The sequence below is a fragment of the Xenopus laevis genome, chromosome 6S, assembly GCF_017654675.1.
Source record: "Xenopus laevis strain J_2021 chromosome 6S, Xenopus_laevis_v10.1, whole genome shotgun sequence".
Classification (NCBI taxonomy): Eukaryota; Metazoa; Chordata; class Amphibia; order Anura; family Pipidae; genus Xenopus; species Xenopus laevis.
The window spans coordinates 86,565,996-86,588,675 of record NC_054382.1 but is presented as its reverse complement, the minus strand read 5'-3'; the positions used below and the strand labels follow the sequence as shown (position 1 = coordinate 86,588,675).

Genomic DNA, 22,680 nt, shown 5'->3' with positions numbered 1-22,680 from the left:
TCCACAAAACCTGACATGACTTTTTGTTTTCGAGCTGCTGGGATATTGACACGGGCACTCCTCTGAAGTAATCAGGGGAGAGGTCACACACAGAGAGTCATTTGAGTTTATGTAAGAAAAAAACACACGGGGGTCACTGGAGTGCAAATGATTAAATGTTTCATACGTCGAAATTGTTACAAAAGTATCTTATCTGCTACTCTGGCTGTTCCGGGCTGTCTGCCAAAAGCCAATTAAGTTAGAAACTTTTTTTCTTTTTCTGGCTGTTCAGTGCAGAGAAAAACATGACTTTCCAGTACAAACGAGGGACTGCGGGTTGAGCTGTCCAAAGAGGGACTTATCCCTCTAAAAACGGGACAGTTAGGAGGTATGTACATGTTTTAGGGCCAATGGCAAATGCTAGGAACCCGCAATGCCTCTTGTAAATAATGAAGGAGAGGGCACTAGTGCAAGGGAGAAGAAGGGCTCCCCGGTTATTATTATAAAAATGAACGCAGAAGGACTGCACTGCAAAGGTGCCCTGCTGTTAAATATGAGTTCCATGAGTAGGGCTTGTGCTGGACCTATGTTTTCTTTTAGTAGGCAAAAAATACTTTTTGGGTTGGCATGTCCTTTAAATGGACAGCATGCCCAACGGTTCAACACGAGTTCCACAAGTAGGGCTTGTGCCTATTGATAATGCAGCCGTATGATAAGCCTTCCAAGATTGCCGCTCCTTGAACTGTGTCCCCAACACTGTGGGGACAGGCAGTGACGTAACTAGAGGGGGGCAGGCCCTGGCGCAGGACGCGCTGCCGGGCCCCCCGCCCCGTCGGTACACCCGGAAACAGCCAGGAATCGCGGCGCATTAGCTGCCGAGGGGGCCCTGAGGTGGTGTGGGCCCTGGCCCAATCGCACCCCTGCTCCCCCGGTAGTTACGCCACTGGGGACAGGGGATGACTGATGAGGCGCTGCTTAGCAAAATTGAGCGACAAGAATTAGACACAGTGGCAGCTAAAATTACTCCTGACTTTGTGTAGTAGTTGAAATCACATGAGCAAAATATTTTTATACTCCAAACCTCAAAATCTCAAGGACTTGCTTGACTTGCTCAAGATGTATAAAATCTACTGGCACTCCAACCAAAGAAACAAGATGAGCCACCTAGGGACATAACAGTTCAATGGCTATACTTGCAGGTGCTCAAAGTGCTGGAAAACCTGCTTTTTGCAATTCCTTCACCAACAAACCATCTAAAAAGAAGACGCATGGGACCTATCACTACTGGATACTAAAATGTAAAATTCTTTATTGGTGACTTTTACCATTTTGCCTCGCATTCAGCCACAGCAATCATCAACACACAATAGTAGAAGTTCGGAAACCTCTAACTGCTGGGGTTTATTGATGCTGCATTAAAAGGAACTTCTCCATTTCCAGCTATACAGAGCAAAGTTACTCATCTGTGGATAAAAGTAAAGTTCCATTTCCAAAGACTTAGATCAGACTTTCATACCATTTAGTCCCAGCGTTAAGACTATCAAGAACTGAATCGTCCTTACCGTAGTCCTTACACTAGTGGTGTTGCTCCTCTATTTCAGTATGATGAACAGCTGGATCCAACCTTTGCCCAGTTCTCATTTCCCTGTATGCATTTTTGAACATACAAGTGATAAAGCAAATCACATCTGATATTGCCACTTTAATGTTAAATTCTGGAATTTGTGAGCATCAGTTTCACATGGTGAGATACAGATACAAAAGAGGTAGCTGTGCTGCACACAAATGGTATTGTAGAACTGTCAGCACCATAGGTTTCTGGTATGCCAACACTACAAATAGAGAGCCCAGGTTGCTGTGCCAGAGGTACAAACAGAGAGCCCAAGTTGGTGTGCCAGAGGTACAAATAGAGAGCCCAGGTTGGTGTGCCAGAGGTACAAATAGAGAGCCCGGGTGGGTGTGCCAGTAGTATATGAGAATCATGCCCCAGGAACAGCACGTGTCTAGTATTCAGCATGGGTGTGAAGTGTATATCCCACCAGCTTTTGATGAAATACATCTCCCGGGTACCCCCTACAGAAGTTATTAGCAATTTCAAGAGCTGCAGTTCTAGAGGACAGCAGGCCAGTTATGCTGATTGTGCTTGTAGATGACAGTGCTTGTTTTCTTCACTGGAATGAGGATGGTTTGCCAGCACTACAGGTATTAGTTTCCAGTTCCACCAGAGGGCACCCTGAACACTTACAATTACAGTCCAGTGATTCATTTTCATATCCCTATTTTTGTAGCTGGATCTATATAGTGATTTTACAGATGAACTAGCATTTTACTCTTTACTATTAAAGTGTTTGTTAAGACCTTGCAGTTGCTTCTCCACCATTCCAAAGGGACTGGAGGAGAAAATGCCCTCCAAGAGCTGAAGATAATCCTATAAATCACCGAAAGACTCCACAATACTGAAAGGAACAGACTGGGCTATTGAAATACTGCTAACAGTAAGACTCATGTGGTAGTGATGGGTTGACAGGGGTCATTTTTTTCTGTACATCACACAGTATGCAGTATGCTGTACGCAGCCTTGTATAACTTGCTGTAAGCCTCTGGGCTCTTTTTTGAATGTGGCATGCCCCTTGAATCAAGCGCTGCATGCATTAAGCATTCAGATACGCAAGTTAGGGTGAATCAGGAACACTGAGTTTTTCATTGAGTGCTTGGTGCACCCCAGGATACAAAAGCCCAGTAAGTGAGCACTAAAGGGCCCACTGTTGCCCCTGTGCTCAGTTATAAAAAAATGACCCCCCTCATGTCTCTACATCTCTCCTAATAAATAACACTCACCAACTCTGTGTTATGCTGGTAAAGTTGGGAGTTTTCCCTAACAGCCTTGATCATGTACTATATCTAGGGTTGCCACCTGGCTGGTATTTTACCGGCCTAGCCGGTAAAACACCTGCCAAGGCCGGGGCCGGTATTACATATTTAACTGCAATGTAGCTGCCGGTAAATTTGTAATACCCCTAACAAAAGCCCTTGGCTCGCCCCAATCCGCTCATAACTTACCTTTTCTCCGCCTACTGGCCATCGAGTGCCGTGGCTCCACCCCCTTTACTTAATGCTTGTTCCAAATAATAGCAGTGAGGAGTTCAATTAGTGAGGTCATTCATTCTGTGAAAAAACAGGTGTCAATCTTTTTTGGTCTAGGGGCCCCAAGCACTGAATTCAAGCCACAGTTTACTGTGAAGCATCATGATATGGATATGTTTCTCATACAATGGTGTTGGGCCTATTTATCACATACTGTACCAGGGATCATGGATCAGTTTTAATACATCAAAATACTTGAAGAGGTCATGATACAGCCTAATAGTTCAGTGACATGTATCCAAACTTGCAGACAGCCTGTTTCAACCTAGTTAGATCTCATCAGTGCAAGATATTGGAACTTAGCTTCTGAATAGGTAGGACCTGGAGAGTAGCAAAGCAGAGAAACCAACCTGGTTAGGTTGAGATGGGCTGAATGTAGCCAAAAAGCCCTTCTCAATGGGTGCATTAACTGCAAGGGAGGGTTGTAATGCAATCGCAACTACTTTCTAGAGTTCTTTTACACACTGCCGGTCATTACCCAGGATCCTCCACTGACACGGTTCTCTCCCTTAAGTGTGGCCACCTGACTGCTATCCCACTTCTGGGTGGCACTAACTCTAATCACCTCCTTCCAATAATCTACTATCATGTGCCAATGTCACCTGGTGAGATCCTTGTTCAGGGGTTGTTCCTTCCTGCAGGTATCCATTCCCCATTCTGAGGCCTTCCTAGAGGAGATGTGTAAGGGTTCACAATACCCATCAGCTTGTTTACTTTCTCTTATATGTCCCTTATTGCTTCTTCTATTCCTTAGGGGTCTCCAACAATCCTCCTGACTCATAACTACACACCTGTACAAAGATTAAGGCTTGAAACAGAATTCCCTTCTGTTATTCCCTTCTCCACCACCTCATTCTCTTCTTTTGTCCTGTTCTCTCTAACACCAATTATTTGCCTTTGTTATTCTGATCTCTCTTTTACTATGCCTAATGTTTCCAATGAACAGGTAGCCTTGTACCGGTGAGTCATCTAGAAGTACCCCAAGAAATAAGCAAAAACCATGGTAACAGGGCAACAGCAACTAGTAGAGGGTCTGTGTAGTTCAACCAGTTATCTGGTCTGGTAGGGGTTCTAGATCTATAAATGACTTTGTAAAAGACCCTACCCCTTTTGTTATGCAGAAACAATGCTATAGAAAAGGCTGGGTGTGGCTGGGTATAATGATATAATAGTGTCTAGGATTTGATCTAGAACTATATTGCCCCATTTATTCTAGTGACTGTAACCACCAGCTGCTCCACTGCTCTTTATATTGCACATCCATCCCTCTAACCCCTCAATCCAGTTTCTCTCAAAATCAAGTCAATATTGTGACATATAAAGTGCTCTGGGTACAGAATACCAAAATAAAATAAAGCTCAGAACAGCGTGTGTTTCTTTAGCAATACTATGGGGCAATTGGGCAAGAGTTTATCCCTGTACCAAGCTGTAATACTGATACTGTGATCTCTTCTATATGATGACAACTCTTACTTACTGGTGATTTGTTGCCTTGAATGGACTTGAATGCTCAGACCCGGATTTGTGAAGAGGCCACCAAGGCCCAGGCCTAGTATTTTAGGGGGAGGAATGCTGCCCAACTACACCGACATTGGTTCAGAAACACTGGGGATGAGCAGGAGATACAACAGTTTTTTAAATCTCCTGTGCGCCAATCCCCATTCCTCCTGTCCTGATGATGAAATTTGAGTGAATAAAAGGGAGGGGAACGACATTGGGCCTAGGGGTGCCCTCTATGTAAATCCGGCCCTGCAGCTGCTGCATAGTGATACGTGGGGAGGGGAAGTTTAAAGAAGCCTTTATCCAATTTAATTACTGTAAGTTAAAATGTAACGTAAAATGTCTGTCCCCTGGCTATTCATATATTCAGAATTCCCAGCATATGTATGTGAATGAATTCAGTATGCAAAGTGTATTTCATTCCTATTTTTCCATTTAAATCAGTTTATAAGTAGAGGAGACACGCAGGGGACAAAAGAACAGGATTTACCATTATGACAACAAATACTGGAAAATTGTTCTTGCTAGAGAACCATTATGACATCACCAACTGGACAGCTGTTGTTGCTAGGGAACCATGACATCACCAACTAGACAGCTGTTTTTTGCTAGGGAACCATTATGACATCACAAACTGGAAAGTCTAGTAGTCTAGTACCTGGCCAATAGTTATTCAGTTGTTTTGGAGCCAGGAGAGGTGAGCACATCACTTGTTTTCTTCACAATATTCTGAGCCAGACAGATATATGACACCAAAAATATTATTATATATCTGTAGAGAACGCACTTTATTATATTTGACATATCTGTACTATATACAAACTTGCAATAAACCTAGATTTTGATCATTGTGGCATTGGCCTCCATTTTGCCTTTTTTTTTCAAAAAGTAAACTGAAAAATGCCACCAAATAACACAAAAAATCCAGATTTTCTTCAATATTTTAGGAAGTGCCTATCAGTACCTTGTACCATAAATACCATTTATCCCATATTTTAATATTCAGTCAGTCACTGAAAACATGGACTGAATACTCAAAAACATTTTTTTAATTTTGAATAAAAAATGATCTGTAGCTGCCAAATACCAATATGAGCCTACAAATAACATTAGTAATATTACAGGAAAGTCAGTTGCACACTCAAAATTAATTGTACTTTTTCTCCTTCTCTCCGTATTATTTCAACCAACAGTCTAGAGTTTCTAGAAAGGAATGGCTTCAAAACGATTAAAATCATTGTTTTGTTGTTTTTTTCCACGACTACAACGAAAGAAAAAAAATAAGGTAAGGCTGCCTTTCCTTCGTTTTTTCCCAATATAATAAAAATATAATAAAATGATGAATGTTTTTGAGATCTTGAATGGACACTAAGTGGGACATTCACTAAGATTCGTTGTTGTGCCAGCGTCTGCTTCGCCGTGCTTGCCGCACTTCGCCAGACGTATTTTCGCCAGCGCTACGCAAATTCACTAAAATCCGAAGTTGCGCTCAGGGGAAGTGTAAGGTTGCGAAGTTGCGATAGCGTTATTTCGCCAAGCAAAGCGAAGTTATGCTAGCGATTCTTAATTTGCATATGGCGCCAAATTCAAGTTACAATGGAGGTATATGTAGCATCACTACACAAGCCTGTGAAACCTTCAAAACAGCAAATAAAATTTTTATTTTGCCCTACACATGTGCCCACTGTATAGTTAAGGTGCCATGAGTTAGGAAATGTAGGGGGGAAGGAGGGTAGCCCCAAAAAAAATTTCGATCTTTTTCAGCCTATCACCCATAAAAAATGAAAAAACGCCAGCGTTTTTTGGGACTTAGAAAAATTTGTAACTTTCTTTGAAGCAATCCCTATCTACTCTATTGCACTTCGCCTGATCTGAGTTGGCGAAGGAAGTCTGGTGTAAAAGGTAGCGTTCAGAATAATTTGCACGCCAGTGAATTTGCGTAGTTACGTCCGTTGCGCAAATTCGCCAGGTGTAAGGGTGTGAAGTAACACTAGCGAATTTACGCCAGCGTCCGTTAGTGAATCGGCGAATTAACGAAAATGCGCTACGCTGGCGCATTCACGCTAGCGTTAGGTGCTTTGTCGTTTAATGGATTTCCCCCGAAGAGCCAAGAAGTATAGGGCTTCTCTTGGCAATGGCTGGGAGCTACAGCTTGGCCTGAAAGTCTAGTTAATAGGCAAGTTAGACATGTTATAGCCTCCAAAGTGAGTTACTCTGCCTTCTCCCTCTTTGTGGTGTCCCAGGGATAGGAAATATTAGGCAGTAGAAATTGGGACAACTCCACCACTAACATTTCATTTTCTTTTATTGTATGAACTTGATCAGCTGATTCTAATTTTATCCTAATGAATTTTGGTCACTAGAAATTAATTATATATTTACAATTAACCGGTACAAAATCGTAATTACTATTTATTAGCACTGCACTTTATGATAGGTATGGGACCTATTATCCAGGTTTTTCTGTAATTTGGAACTTCATACCTTGTCTACTAGAAAATCATATAAACATTAAATAAACCCAATAAAACGGTTTTGCTTCCAATAAGGATTCATTTATGTATTATATATGTTGGCGCTATATAAATACATGTTAATAATAATAATGTATTATTTATTGGAGAAATCCTGCTGCACTTTAATGCACTTTAATGGAATGGGAATACAACCTATTTAGGGGTGTTTTTTTTAAATCAGAGTATATAATTGTGGGATTATTTATCAATTTTAATTAATTAAATGATAACAATGGTTTTCTAATTTATTGCATGGCACTTTATTGAATAATTAACCTGTTATGTGATCGGTTTAATTATAAATTGCTGGTGTTAAGGAAACAAATATACACATAATTATTTCTAATCTGGTGATAAAGGTGTATGTATAATCTTGTTCAGTGACCTTTTTGAATTAATTGGATAGAGCGGGGTACATTCTTCTTCTGCAATTGTTAAATTTCGATTTACTGACCTTGGTCAGACCTCTGCTCAAATCTGTAGGATTAAAATTATAACCAATTACCAAGGCTATCTGTTGCGTGTTGTTTAAAAATAGCCTCCAAAATGAGACACCATTGGGGGCGTCTAGCTAGTAGGCAATGTAGACATGTTATAGCCTCCAAAGTGAAACACCATTGGAATAGTTCACAAAGAAAACTGTGGCCTTGAAGTCTAACTAGTCCAGCTAGCAGGCAAGTTAGATATGTTATAGCCTCCAAAGTAAGACACCATTGGGGAAGTCTAGCTAGTCAGCATGTTAGACATATTATAGACTCAAAAGTGAGACACCATTGGGATAGTTCACAAAGGAAGCTGTGGCCTTGACTAGAAGTTAATGGGACAGTTACCCAGGGAAATATGTTGCCATATACCGAGCCTACAAACTAGACTTAGTTTTGTCCCATGGATCCTAAAGAGCTTCTAGTGTGGTTCCTTTATGCTGAATAATTTACCCTCCTTTTGTTTTCTTTTAGAAAAATAAACCTGCAGAGATTCCAGTGGATGAGCAAGTAAGTAGGAAATAATACTGATATTCTTTCATGCCTCATTGGCATTAAATATAACTAAATAGTTTGGCAGTTAACAGTTAGTGGTCTTGCAGTGCAGACAATGCAATGTATCATGGGTAAGATAAAGGTGGGCAGCCAGATAATTTAGGTACATGCTTGTGAAGCGTACTACTTAACCAAAAGTTTTCATCCTCTGTGGCAAAGTATGAAAAATGGGGGGCACATGGGTGGTATGAAAATCACCCAAAACTACCACTGCTGCCTCCCATTCACTTGAATTGCTAACACAGGACAACCCATTCTTGCCCTTACTTTTACAAATAATACAGGTATGGGACCTGTTATCCAGAATGCTTGGGACCTGGAGTTTTCAAGATTTCTGTAATTTGGATCTCCATACCTTAAGTCTACTAGAAAATCATGTATACATTAAATAAATCCAATAGGCTGGGTTTGCTTCCAATAAGGATTAATTATATCTTAGTTGGGATCAAATACAAACTACGGTTTTATTATTACACAAAAAATTTTTTAGATTCTTTGAATAAAATGGGATAAAACCAGTTGCATGTTGTCACATGAGCGTAAGGGTTATGGTTTGGCTTGGCACAAAAAATACTTCAGTTAATCCAAATCCTGCAGAAATGGTACAACTTTGAAAAGGATTTGTCTGATTCCTCAGTATATCCCTAATAAATACTATATTGGCTTTAATATTTGAAACTTTAATTTGTTAGATTCCCATTGAAGAACGTGTCATCGAAGAGCAGAAGATCGATGCAGGGTCTGAGAAAAATCTTCAGGTAAGCTGCTGAAGAAAACGATGAACTGGGGCATTACATTTACCACCAGTTTGTATTGGCTCCTCTAATCCTGCTGGGGATCTAGTAATAAAAGGGATCTTATATATCAACATTTTTATTATCCACACATTCCACACATGATTCCTCAGTGGCTGATTCCTCAGTGTATCCCTAAAAATCCAATATTAACTTTAATATTTGAAACTTTCATTTGTTAGATTCCCATAGAAGAAGTCATTGTAGAACAGAAAAGCAATGAAGAATCTGAGAATTGTCTTCAGGTAAGCTACTGAAGAAAACAATGAACTGTTGCATTGCTTTTACCATCATTTTGTATTAGCTCCTCGAATCCTGCTAGAAAGTTCAGTTTCTATAGGTGTGGAGGGCTGGGGATCTAGGAATCCAAGGGATCTTATATATAAACATCTTTATTAACCACACATGCCTAGTGCTTACATTGTAATATTCTCACAAAGGTCCCATTTATAGCAGGCATGGCAAGGCCACAATGTGAATAGAGGAGATTTAGCTTTAGAGTTGAACCTTCTCTAGATGGCTTTTTAGCAAGCGAGGGAATACAGAGATATGGAAGATAGCTCATAGTTGATCCAGGGACTGGTCCAATTGCATCTCGGAGTCAGGAATGATTTTTTTCAAATTGGAGAGGCTTCAAATTTTTTCAAGTTTTTTTTTGCCTTCCTCTGGACAATTAGCAGTTAGGCAGTTTAGATATAGACTTAAAAGGTTAAACTTGATGGACATGTGTCTTTTGCAACCTAACCTACTATGTTACTATGTTAATAAAACAATGGAATGTCCAGCAAGTGAGGGAAAACAAAGAAGGGAGCACCACCCCATTAGGAATCACTTTAGGTTAGAAAGTTTAGGTTGGGTATTATCCTGTTCTACATAAAGCTACAACATATTTTCATTCCTCAAGAATATATTTATGGGCATGGGAATGAAGGGCAGGAAGGAAATTGTAGCCTTTTGTGTTGTGCTTGATATTGATGTTAGATTTTAGGCAAGTTTTGGTTCCATTTCGCCAAAGCAGGATATAAATCTAAATGAAAAGATAGAGCAATGCTCTGGATCACTAGAACCTTTAGTTTTTTTTTTTGGTCACACATCCAGACAGGACTATGAGCTAAATGACGCAGTGATCAGCAAATTGCCTCACTTCTGCCTGGACTTATTATGTAGAAATAGCAGCAACCGTAGCTTATACACAAGCTGAAAACCAACCCAGTGTGGCCTTAACCTTATAAATATTTTGACCCCTGAGTTTGCATTTTTATGACTGCGTTTAATCATTTATGCATAAAACTGATCTGATAATTAATCTCTTTAGGTTGAAAAGCCTTCGGAATCATCGGAGGAAACATTAAAGACTCTGTTTGTTGATTGTGTAAGTTGAGGCGTAAGAAAAGAGTAAATAAGTATTTCTAATACTCTGCATCACCATAAGAGCTCCGACTGCTGTAGTGAAGTTCCCTTAGGGCAGAGACAAACAAGAAGATTTGGGGAGATTCAGTTTCCCGAAGAAGAGGCGATTTGTCTCATGAGGGAACTTTGGGCGACTTTGGAAAACGAAGCATTCCGAAGTGGCATCCCGCTGGTAATTTAGATTCTAGCTGGCGGGAAGGCAGTTCAAGGAGATTAGTTGCCCGAAGAAGACCTGATTTGTCGCCGGGCGACATCTCCCCGAATCTCCACGTGTGTCTCTGCCCTTAAACTAAAACTCTCATCACCTTTTTTTAAGGGGATGTGCATATTGTAATTCTAAGCACCTGTGATGGTACTGAACACTTTTAAAACACAATAGATAAAGAATTTTGCAAGAACGTTGACTTTGACACATAAGGTTAATAACCTCTGTCTTTTCTTTTAGAGAGAAGAACCTTCGGAATATGAGGAAGATGTGAGTATAAGAGAATAGCATGAAAATAATGATGAATTGCTTTCCAACAGCCTATTGCCTTTTTATATAAGTATTCGTAGACCCTGCCTAATATAATTTCATGTCACTAAATGATAACTAATGCCCTAAGAAATGAATAAAAAGTCTGGTTTGAACCTTAGTACAGGAGCACTTTGGTGGGCCAACCCAATAAAAAGACAATTGCTCTTGATGATGGGTTTTAGAATTGAACCTCCTGCTCTGTCTGCCCTAACCATATAGTAGCATGCCCAGCTAGTGGGGGGGGGGACTCTGGGTAGAGTGGGTGGTTTGGTTGTATTGGAAGTGCTGTGAAACAAGTTTGAATAGAATGATATTTGCATTTCGCTGATGTTCACTGTCCTTTTGTGCTGTAATCTCAACAGGTTTTTTACACAGTTAAGTCTGGAGAGTCATCTGAAACATCAGGACCATCAGAGTCTCTACATGCTGATGATGTAAGTAGCACAGAATAAAAAGTGCATTTCAATATTGAAACCCTTTCCCATGTTTTTTAGGTTTGGTGTTGACCAATTCTTTGATTTGTCAAAGATGAGTTATAATTCAAAACCTTTCAGTAAAATGATGCACTAATGCTTTTTGTAACTGGTGGGAAGGCAGTTAGGGGAGATTAGTCGCCGGAAGAAGACGCGATTTATCGCCAGGCGACTAATCTCCCCAAATCTTCACAGGGACACTTTGGTGGGCCAATCCAATAAAAAGACAAGTTTTTTTTAGAGTTGAACCTCCTGCTATGTCTTCCCTAACTATATAGTAGCATGCCCAGCTAGTGGGGGAAGACTCTGGTCCAGAACAGACCTCACTTTGGGTAGAGGAGGTGGTTTGGTTGTTTGAATAGCATGATAATTGCATTTTGCCGATGTTCACTGTCCTTTTGTGCTGTAATCTCAACAGGTATTTTACACAGTTAAGTCTGGAGAGTCATCTGAAACATCAGGACCATCAGAGTATCTACATGCTGATGATGTAAGTAGCACAGAGTAAAAAGTGCATTTCAATATTGAAACCCTTTACCATGTTTTTTAGGATTGGTGTTGACCAATTCTTTGATTTCTCGAAGTTGACTGATAATTCAAAACCTTACAGTAAAATGATGCACTAATGCTTTTGTATTATCTATGGCCCTTATGGCCCTATCATGCATAAATCTGATTATACTTCTCTTTTTATTTAAGGACAAAGAATCTTCGAAATCTGTAACGGCTGAAAATGTAAGTAAAAGAGGGTAACACAAATCTAATATGTAATTATGGCACACATTGCTTTATTATACAAGACTTGTAGGCCATGCTCAGCCTGATGTTAATAAACTGTAACTACAACTCCCACTCTGGTCTACCAATTATACAGCCCAGTGAGGCCTTTGAGATTCCCTACAACTTCCATTGGGAATGGCAAGGGCAGAATGCAAAAGCAGATCTACTGCTCAACACTATATGAATTAAACACACAGAGCAGTCCAAGGACTGCAAATGGCCCTTTTCATAGGTCAACTTTATTAGCAAGAATAAAGTATCATGGCCACTAATCCATATGGGAAAAGGCATGTCACTCCCAACACACTCATTTGGTATCATGATCACAAGCTAGACATTTTATCGCTTAAACTCCTTATGTGCCCTGCCTGCCCTAATCACACTGCAAAAATGGAAGTTATGGGCCAATCCAAACCTCATCTTGAGTAAAGCAGGGTGACTGGGTATTTTTTTATGGGCTTAGATAAAAGAAGGGTTTGGATAGATACATATATGTTTTTACACATCCATATTTGTAATACACCTGACTAAACACCTTTTCTGCTCCCTTAAGGCTGAATATTGTCCAGAGCAAAAGGCGCAACCTCCAGTTCCTGACTATGTAAGTATTCCAACCTCCTACAGCCAACACAGGATCATGGCAACCTATGGATTTATATTGATCTTTTAACCTGACCATACCCATTTTAAGCTGCCAAATGATCCTCTTCAACCCCAGTGGGTAATGTAAATTTACTGGCCTTTGTATGAGACCCAGCTGATGGCCTCTCTCCAACTTTTTAGTGATATTTAATTATAGCTTATATTTGTAGGAGTAGGGATAAAAGTGAGGGCTCGGATTCTAGGAATCCAATGTAAGCAATATGCTTCTCTCATTCTTATACAGTAATGGAATATTCAGTCGGCCAGAGGTTTGGACGACTTGTATGTAAATTCCCTAGTGAGCCTCGTAATGAATAGAGTCCCATGATTGAGCCTCCTCATCTGCCTGCTCTAAATATAAAATAGCAGTCAGTATGGATGAGAAGGCAGGTAGCTATAGGCAGGGCTGGTCCTATCAAATGTGGGGCCCAATTGGGACTATGTTGGCGGGGCCCCTAGACAAAGTTTTGCTGGCTCCCAACACACCAAGTATTTAGGAAAATAAGGGCATACAGGCACAAAATAGAAAGGAAAGGGGCAGACAAGGTAAGAGAGTGAGAGGAGTTGGGGGCAGGCCAGGCAGCATCATGTGCTGGGGGAAATATTACCTGTGCTGCCCTCTGGTGCGGGGCCCCCAGAGGCGCGGGGCCCAATTGGGCCCAATTGGTCCAATAGGCCTAAGGCCGGCCCTGGCTATAGGCACAGGCCTCACTCATAAGATGGATATATCATGGGTTAATAAAAAGTTTGAGCAGCAGAGATTTATCTGGAACCCTATAATTATGTTGGTGGTTCTTTTGTGCAAAAATGCTAATTTGTTTTTTTTTTTTTTTACTTTTCTTTTTGAATAAACAGCTGGCAGGAATGACAGTGGTTAATGAGGTAAGTAGCATGTTTCTTATATGTTAACATTGTATTATTATTATTTACATAATTACGTGATCAGGTCAGTAGTGCAGCAGCCAATCTGCTAACCCATTGCATACCTACAGCCAATCAGCAAGCAGGATTTACTTATTACCTGTTTGAAAGCAATTATCTGATTGGGTGCTGTGGGTTACGAGACCTGTTGTAAAATATGCCCCTTCCGTTACATGATTCCCTTAAAATGTTCTCTCATCCATATAATTTGTAGTCTAAGATGCTTATTGTGCCTAAGAAAATAGTGAGCCAATAAAAGCAGCCCAAAATCCTGCATTACTGATCACGTGTTCCTTGCTTTCCTTAACTATTTTATAGTAATTCATCATAACCCTGCACCAGTATATTCATGCTGTTCTATAATTTATATGTGTTTTAGGATCCATCGAACAATTATTACGACTGGAAGAAAATTGGAGCGGGAGGATTTGGATCTGTGTATAAAGTAAGTCTCTTGTGGGAAAGCTTCAATAAAGTCAAATGGTTTACTGTGAAAATGCAATCACTGTTCCCTAAACAGTATCACTGCCACCTTACCCCTAATTTACTCAAACCTGGTGTTTTAATAACAAAATCCCTTATATTAGTGCTATCCAATTTTTTGTTATGCATGGATGTCATGCCATTTCCCATGATCCATTTGACAGCTCTGAAAGTTTGAATTGAAGACAAAAATAACTGTTTCTGTTTATGTTACAGGTCTGGATGCAAAATTCACAGATCCCCGTGGCTTTAAAAATTGCAGAAATCAAAAAGGTAATAAAGCAGAGGCCTGGAAGGTTAAATACATTGTACTGTTTATCTGAAGAAGCATTGTACACATTTACAATAAGCTTGTAATACTAATTATCATTATCATTGTTATTAAAGGGATACTGTCATAGGAAAACATTTTTTCAAAACACATCAGTTAATAGCACTGCTCCAGCAGACTTCCAGCACTAAAATCTGTTTTTCAAAAGAGCAAGCAGATTTTTTTATATTTAATTTTGAAATCTGACATGGGGCTAGAAATATTGTCAGGTTCCCATGTGCCCCAAGTCATGTGACTTGTACTCTGATAAACTTCAGTCACTCTTTACTGCTGCAGTGTGAGTTGGAGTGATATGTATATATGTTAGGCCATGATATGTTTTACTCTCATAGAGCTCTTGCTCTAGAAATATGTATCTATTCAGAATTAATACATTTCCTTTATTTAGTCAAAAAAGTAGCCAAACAAGTAACACGCCCATTCGCGATAAGGATCTTTATTTTTCTAAACTTATTCTCTTGTTATATAGAGAGACGCTGTGAAGATCCGAGAATTGCAGGAGGTCAACATCTTGAAGAAACTTTCCGGTCACAAAAACATTGTGACACATTTTAGTTCAATGATCTACGTCACTCCAGAACGGAGCCAGTTATGGGTAAGAGAATATTCATTATACATCGTTCTAGCAAACTAAACGGTACACCAACTAAGACCAGTCAGTTTGTATAAAAAGTGGGTTTGGCAGATTTAGAAAATAAAATTGTACTTTTCCTCCAATGTACATGACGTTGAGCTACTGACAGGGGAAATGCAATAAATCCAGTAATCCACTAGGGGGGTATTAAAGACTAAATTGGAAAAGGTATGTGTAGGTGCTGTATAATATTTGTAGTCAAGCTGGTAACATTCTATTTGTTCTTCTTCTTTTATTTATTATAGTTCACTATGGAATATTGTATGGGGGGATCTTTGAAACAACTAATTGATAGGGCAATAGATAAATCCCTCCCAGAGAAGAGTATCCAGTACATCTCTAGAGAAGTGCTAGAGGTAAGTCTGCTTTAACCATTATCACCCCTAACATTGCTTTCACTTATATGTATATCAATCATTCATGCAGAAATTATTTGTCACTTAAAGGTGTCCATACACAGAGAGATCCGCTCGTTTGGCAATGTCACCAAACAAGTGGATCTCTCCTTGAAATGGCCACCGATATTGGGCTGATCCGATCATGGGCCCAATGATTGGATCATAATGAAAGTTATACGGGTGAACCGATTGCGGGATTGCATCAACGAACATATACGGCCCACCATTCGGCTGGATTTTTACCCCTGCCAAATCGACACCTGTCTGATATTGATCGGGGAAGCCCGTCGGAGGGCCCCGTACACGGCCAATAAGCGGCCAATTCGGTCTGTCTGCAGCTTTTATCAGCCTGTCTATGACCACCTTAACAGTGATCAAAACCAGGGCCACATTCCCACACACACTTCATTTTAAATGAGGGTGGATTTTAAAAATTGGACAGCCCTTGGCATCACTTGCCCAGTCTAGAAGTTGTAACTGGTAGAAAACCTCCCTTTTCCACAAATGTAGGCCTATTTATTTGGTTCCACCAGTTTTAATGTGTGTGTGTTTTGAAATAAAACCATGGTTCATTGATTTCTTAATAAAGACTAATCATAGAATTGTTGTGCTCACTTATCTTATTAGGGTTTGAACTACATGCACGAGAATTGTATTGTGCACCGTGATGTAAAATCGGTGAATATCACGATAAACCATCGAGGGACAGTCAAGATCAGTAAGTAAAATGTTATATTTGTTATCTTGTGTGAAGTGAGGGTGTTTGAGGGTGGGTGTTGCTATAAAGAAGGGATGGTGCACAAGTCTAATATGAGTACTACCAAAGGAGATGCAATTTCATTTACAAAAAAAGTATTATAAGCAGGAGGGCATACTAACAGTTCACCCCAGTCCAAGGGTGCATACACATAGTAACACAACCATACGTGTGAGTTCCTCCAAAAATAAATAATAAAAAATACTAAATATTGGGACATATTCGGAAAAGGCCGAATGTGTTTTGTGCCTGTTGGGGCACTTACTCCCAACAGGCACGAAAAGGCATTTCCCTCTGATTAACAAACAAACATATTTCTATGGAATGATCCCCAACTTTTGTTAAGGAGATGGGAGTCTTCCTCAGGGGTTTAACTATATACGAGGCAGGCCCTGCAGTTGCAGGGGGGCCCATGAGGTATAGGGGGCCTCATGAGGCCAAAATAATGAGCAATTTCAACATTTATTGGTAAAACAGGGAAATCTCTGGATATGTTGGGGGCCTTAAAATTAATTTGCTGTGGGGCCCAGTAACATCTAGTTCTGCCACTGATCTTCCTTACCCAAGATTTCTGAATTCAGCCCTTGCTCTGTGGGAGTTAAAGGTGAGCTACTCAACTCCCTTGGGAAATGATAAAGATATGCTTTATAATGTTTCCCATACTAACAGAATTATGTGTGTTGCTATTTCAGTTGATTTTGGTTCGGCTGTGCAGCTGAAAAGACCAGACGGCGACATAACTGGGGCTTGCGGAACGCCCTGTTGGATGGCACCCGAAGTCGTTGCCTGCAGATTGAACCAGCGAGGGACATACAACTTCAAGGTAAGCAGCATGTTTATAAGCTCTGTAAATAATTTGCATTCAGTGGCCCTGTAGGACTGCGATATCTAATTCATCAGCCCCTACAGTTACAGACTGTATATAACTCATCACTTTGTTTTCTTGATTTATTTCCAGTGCGACATCTGGTCATTTGGCATTACCGTCATAGAGATGGCAGAAGGACGGCCACGTAAGTAAACCACAAATATTGTAGCTACGCCTCTAAGGCTATTGCCTTGCTCAGAGGACACTATTCCCTTCACGAATCAACTTATTCAAATACATTTTTACAAATAATCATATTAGGCAACTTTGTTTCCAGATATGACATTTATTTAGCCACCTGGCTCACTTGCACCCGCTTGCTCTCTCATAAGCTATAGAGCGGGGGAGGGTATTGGGGAGCAGGCAGGGTTCCAGGCCAGTGTATTAGGTTATTTATTTGAGCAGCCATACTACTTTACCCAGCTTTACACAGAATAGTATTTCTGCTTCCCCCACTATGTACAGTAAGATCTATTTAATATTCTGTTTTACCTCCTTTAGCTTACTGTAAAAAGCCCAGGATCAAAGTCATGTCCCGCATATACAAAAGGAAACCACCACGTCTAAAATACAAAAAGTACTGGTAAGTTATTCTACAAACCTCTCTCTGACATTTTACTAGAATTTGTTTTTAAAGATTGATACTTATATTATATTCCATCATTTTGATAAAGGATTGCTATTGGCAAGTATATGTAGAAGTATCACACACACAGGGGCAATGCTTGTAATCTATCATACAAGGAATAGTTTTTTGATAACATTGGTTAAAGTTGAATATTTACTGTATTTTAGGAGTGAAGATTTTAAAGATTTCTTAGGCCAGTGCCTGGTTAAATCACCTGAGCGAAGACCAACAGCCAAACAACTTCTTGACCACCCTTCTATGAAGGAACAACCACATGCTGAATGTGTCGGAGCTTTCTTAAGGGAATATGCCACAGTCGTTGGATAATGCTGGTAAGAGCATTGAATAATTCAACTGTTCAATGTGTTTTTAAACCATATGACAGTCACATTAGAAATATGACATTTTAATGTACAGTTAATGATAAAAATCCGTTTTTCGCTTGTCTCCTTCTATTATAGAACTGGACACTCACAATCAAGTCTTGTTTCAAATCCATAGAAATGGAAAGATTGAAAGATGTGCCTTTAGCCATCTTTCGAGCTCCCACCTGAAATAGAGCTTATTTATTATTTTATTCATCCTTCTCAGAGCTACATTCCACCTCCGGACCATCAAGTAAATGGTTAGTATATCATTTTAACTTCACCAGCTTATTCATTTTATTTTGTTTATTATGTTGAGGGAGAAATAATTGCTTATTTAGATGTGTATACAAAAATTGCCCTTCTCACACTTAGGGGCATTTTTATCAAGGGTCGAATTTTGAATTTAAAAAAATTCAAAATTCAAAAAGACCAACGAAATTAAGTTGACTTTTCTTTGGTAGAATAGGTCCGTTTTTTCAGTCCACCAGTTGACTCCAAATAGGTTCTAGGAGTTCCCCCCATAGACTAAAACAGCAATTCAGCAGGTTTTAGATGGAGAATGGTCGAAGTTGAATTTTTAAAAGACAGTACATGATAAGTTTCGATAATTCAGATATTTTCAAATTCAAATCGAATTTGGACTATTCCCTAGTCGAAGTACAAAAACTCAAAATTCTAATTTTTTTCAATTCAAAAATTCACCTCCATCCTTTAATAAATCTGCCATGTAGACAAGGCTTCATATTGTGTCATTAGCAGTTCCTTTCAGCGCAGGTGTCAGTATTGCTTTAATAGTTCCTTACAATTGGGTCAGTAATATCTATCTATCAACAACTGGTGTCCAAGGCAATACTACCTGGCCCAGCATCCTACCTGCCACTGACCATCCCCAGGAGCCACTCATTTTATCGCATTTCTTACTCAGATCTTGTAAGAATGTAGGGATCTAGTCATATCTTTAGTATCTTGGCTGATTACTATATAGGGAGCAGGGGCAATAAGGTTTCTTATGAATAGAAATTTTAGAAATGCATTTCCTTACACATTTTCTTTGTTATTTCCAGCTACAGTCATACATTGATGATCCTGTATGGTATCCTAGCGATCTGCAGCTATGATGGTTCCAGTGGGGGAAGGGCCACCATCAGGGAGGCACATGGGCAACAGTGGTCGTAGGCCTGGGGGATTTCTCGGTTGAAGGGGGGGCCGACCATGCTGCAGAAGAAGCTGATCCTGAGAAAAAACGAAGAAGACGTTTTCTGGGTTGAACATGGGTGGTTTTACATAGCGGGTGCCCCTAGGCCTGCTGTCGTTCGTCGCCCCCTTCCCCTTTTTATTAATCAGGTCTGGAGCACTGGGGATTGGCACACAAGAAATTGTAAAACAATATTGTATTTCCTGCACATCCCCACTGTTTAAGTTGATCCAGGGACTAGTCCGATTGCCATTTTGGAGTCAGGAAGGAATTTTTTCCCCCTCTGAGGCAAATTGGAGAGGCTTCAAATGGGGTTTTTCGCCTTCCTCTGGATCAACTAGCAGTTAGGCAGGTTAGAGAAGAAGTAGAAAGATGATTTCTGGGTTGGGGGGCGGAGGGCTGGCCATGCTGCAGAAGATAAAGAAGAAGGCCAACCGCCAAAGAAAATTTTATTGTGCAGGGCCCAATGATTTTTGCTGCCCCCTGAGTGGAGGAAGCAGTGTCTAGGGTACCTAAAATTGGATTGTACAATTTGTATATATTGTATATATTGTAAATATAGTTGTAAAATATTTACTTTGTCCATGTTGTGAATTATTCCTTTGTGGAAAGAAAAATCAGCATTGCAAAAAAGAATATTAATCATTAAATGACAGTGTTTGCATTCATACAATGGCATGCTGGGTATGAGCAGGAATTAGGGGTCCCCATGGTAACTTTCACTTACACTTCATTTATAGCCATATAGGCATCTTCCAACAAAGGGACAAAGAATGTTAAGTGAGAATACTTCCCACAATGCAGGGCTTTTTTCCCCAAAATAACAGCGTTGTATGACCCACCCCCTCAAATGATAAACTTAGTACATACAATACAGTTTTTTAGTGGAAGAGGAGACTTTTACACACACTTTTTTTTTTAAAAAAAAACAGACATAAAAGGCAAAGTAAATCAACTCAAAACGTATCACTCAAGTACCTTTAACAGACAAAGTTAACTGATGTTTAACATCCCATTTCGTTTAATCACAGGACATTATTGCCAGGCAAGTGCATGCTCTGCTGTCAATTTGCTATGGGGGGGGGGGCTCATTTATTACTGGGCAAATCTACACATGGGCATTAAATGATACTGACAAAACAGCAATTAACTTTTTTTCTACCCAAATGAAAGCAAAGATTGTATTTGTTGCCATAGGCTACTGCCCAATAAATAAATCCTAGGATTAATTTTTAAGGATTGATTATATTGTTTTATCATTATATAGATAAAGAGAAATCTTTAATAATTTGTATTTTATTAAAATGGAATCTAAGGGAGATGACCTTCCCATAATTTGGAGCTTCTGGATAACGGGTTTTCACGTAAGATCCCATACCTGTATATGATTTGTAAATTTTATGTTATGTTCCCCCAGGATTGCCATAAGGCCCCATACATCTTCCTGGTCAAGACTCTGCTCCACTTAGTCCTAATCCCCCCCAATCTTCTTAAACTCTGCCCCTCTGAAGTGCTGCTACCATTGTAGCAGTATGGTCCCCCCCCCCCCAAAAAAGTTGTGCCCCTCTGAGCACTTTAGGGGAGGGGAGTTTATAAACTATTTCATCCCCTTTAACTTTCCACTTCAGTATTAGAAAAATTATCACAAATGGAAAATAGAAAGCAATTGGATAAAGTCTTTATTTCTGGCGAACAATCTGAAACCAACTGAATGGAAAAAAAGGTGTTTGAAAGTGAACAATACCTTTTATTTTGAGAACTTTTGCACATTTGAGTAATTTGAGTGTTTTCACTAGCCATAATAATGTCATTGCAAAACTTCAAAATAACAAAAGCACCAATTCTTCCTTTCACCACAAGGAGGTTTTGCTAGGTCTGGACTGGCGAACTACCATTAAAATGTACAGCAGATTCTTAGCATCTTATTATTTTGCTTTATGCGATTAATAGTCCTTAAAATGTATGAGTATGCTGGGAATTACAAAAAGTATTTAAGGCAGCAAAATTGCTTTTGCAATGGAATAAATACAAGGGGTTATATATAAAAGGGGTTATATATCAAAGGTCAAATTTTTGAATTATGTGAATTTTTGTACTTTTTTTTTTTTTTTACTCTACTCAACTCGAACGGGATTGCTATTTATGAAAAAATGTGACAGTCTAAAATTCGATCAAATGGGAACGTTTTGAATCCGAACAAAACTTATCGTATTTTCCTTTTTAAAAAAAAAAAAAAAACCTCAACGTCAGGAAGGCAATAAACATATTCAAACGGAACAATGGACCTCTGCCATTACATAGTTACATAGTTAAATTGGGTTGAAAAAAGACAAAGTCCATCAAGTTCAACCCCTCCAAATGAAAACCCAGCATCCATACACACACCCCTCCCTACTTTTAATTAAAATTCTATATACCCATACCTATACTAACTATAGAGTTTAGTATCACAATAGCCTTTGATATTATGTCTGTCCAAAATATCATCCAAGCCATTCTTAAAGGCATTAACTGAATCAGCCATCACAACATCACCCGGCAGAGCATTCCACAACCTCACTGTCCTGACTGTGAAGAACCACCTACGTTGCTTCAAATGAAAGTTCTTTTCTTCTAGTCTAAAGAGGTGGCCTCTGGTACGGTGATCCACTTTATGGGTAAAAAGGTCCCCTGCCATTTGTCTATAATGTCCTCTAATGTACTTGTAAAGTGTAATCATGTCCCCTCGCAAGCGCCTTTTTTCCAGAGAAAACAACCCCAACCTTGACAGTCTACCCTCATAATTTAAGTCTTCCGTCCCTTTAACCAATTTAGTTGCACGTCTCTGCACTCTCTCCAGCTCATTTATATCCCTCTTAAGGACTGGAGTCCAAAACTGCACTGCATACTCCAGATGAGGCCTTACCAGGGACCTATAAAGAGGCATAATTATGTTTTCATCCCTTGAGTTAATGCCCTTTTTTATGCAAGACAGAACTTTATTTGCTTTAGTAGTCACAGAATGACACTGCCCAGAATTAGACAACTTGTTATCTACAAAGACCCCTAGATCCTTTTCATTTAAGGAAACTCCCAACACACTGTCATTTAGTGTATAACTTGCATTTATATTATTTTTGCCAAGTGCATAACCTTGCATTTATCAACATTGAACCTCATTTTCCAGTTTGCTGCCCAGTTTTCCAGTTTAGACAACTAAACTTGTAAATTAATTCAGCAGGTTTTAGGTGGTGACTATTAGAACTAGGTGAAATTAGAACCGTTTCCATGGTCGAGGTGTGATAAATCTCACTTTCAAATTTGGG

At 39.6% G+C, this 22,680-nt stretch overlaps 1 protein-coding gene across 1 annotated transcript; it reads left to right on the top strand.

The window, feature by feature from the left end:
• Window positions 1-2,109: 2,109 nt before the first annotated feature.
• On the top strand, window positions 2,110-18,139 carry LOC121395111 (traf2 and NCK-interacting protein kinase-like). The gene is made up of 20 exons (XM_041567693.1): window positions 2,110-2,181; window positions 8,096-8,131; window positions 8,869-8,934; window positions 9,153-9,215; window positions 10,286-10,342; window positions 10,826-10,855; window positions 11,260-11,331; window positions 11,789-11,860; window positions 12,070-12,105; window positions 12,704-12,751; window positions 13,648-13,674; window positions 14,093-14,158; window positions 14,413-14,469; window positions 14,997-15,122; window positions 15,407-15,517; window positions 16,187-16,277; window positions 17,009-17,139; window positions 17,275-17,329; window positions 17,686-17,767; window positions 17,980-18,139. Exons 1-20 carry the CDS (start codon window positions 2,110-2,112, stop codon window positions 18,137-18,139), a joined length of 1,458 nt encoding a protein of 485 aa, XP_041423627.1.
• Window positions 18,140-22,680: the final 4,541 nt, after the last annotated feature.

Coding starts and splice junctions, on each gene's coding strand:
- LOC121395111 (XM_041567693.1), top strand. CDS start 2,110: ATGCTGATTGTGCTTGTAGATGACAGTGCTTGTTTTCTTCACTGGAAT. Junction 2,182..8,095: donor ATGGTTTGCCAGCACTACAG/GTATTAGTTTCC, acceptor GTTTTCTTTTAG/AAAAATAAACCTGCAGAGAT. Junction 10,343..10,825: donor AGACTCTGTTTGTTGATTGT/GTAAGTTGAGGC, acceptor CTTTTCTTTTAG/AGAGAAGAACCTTCGGAATA.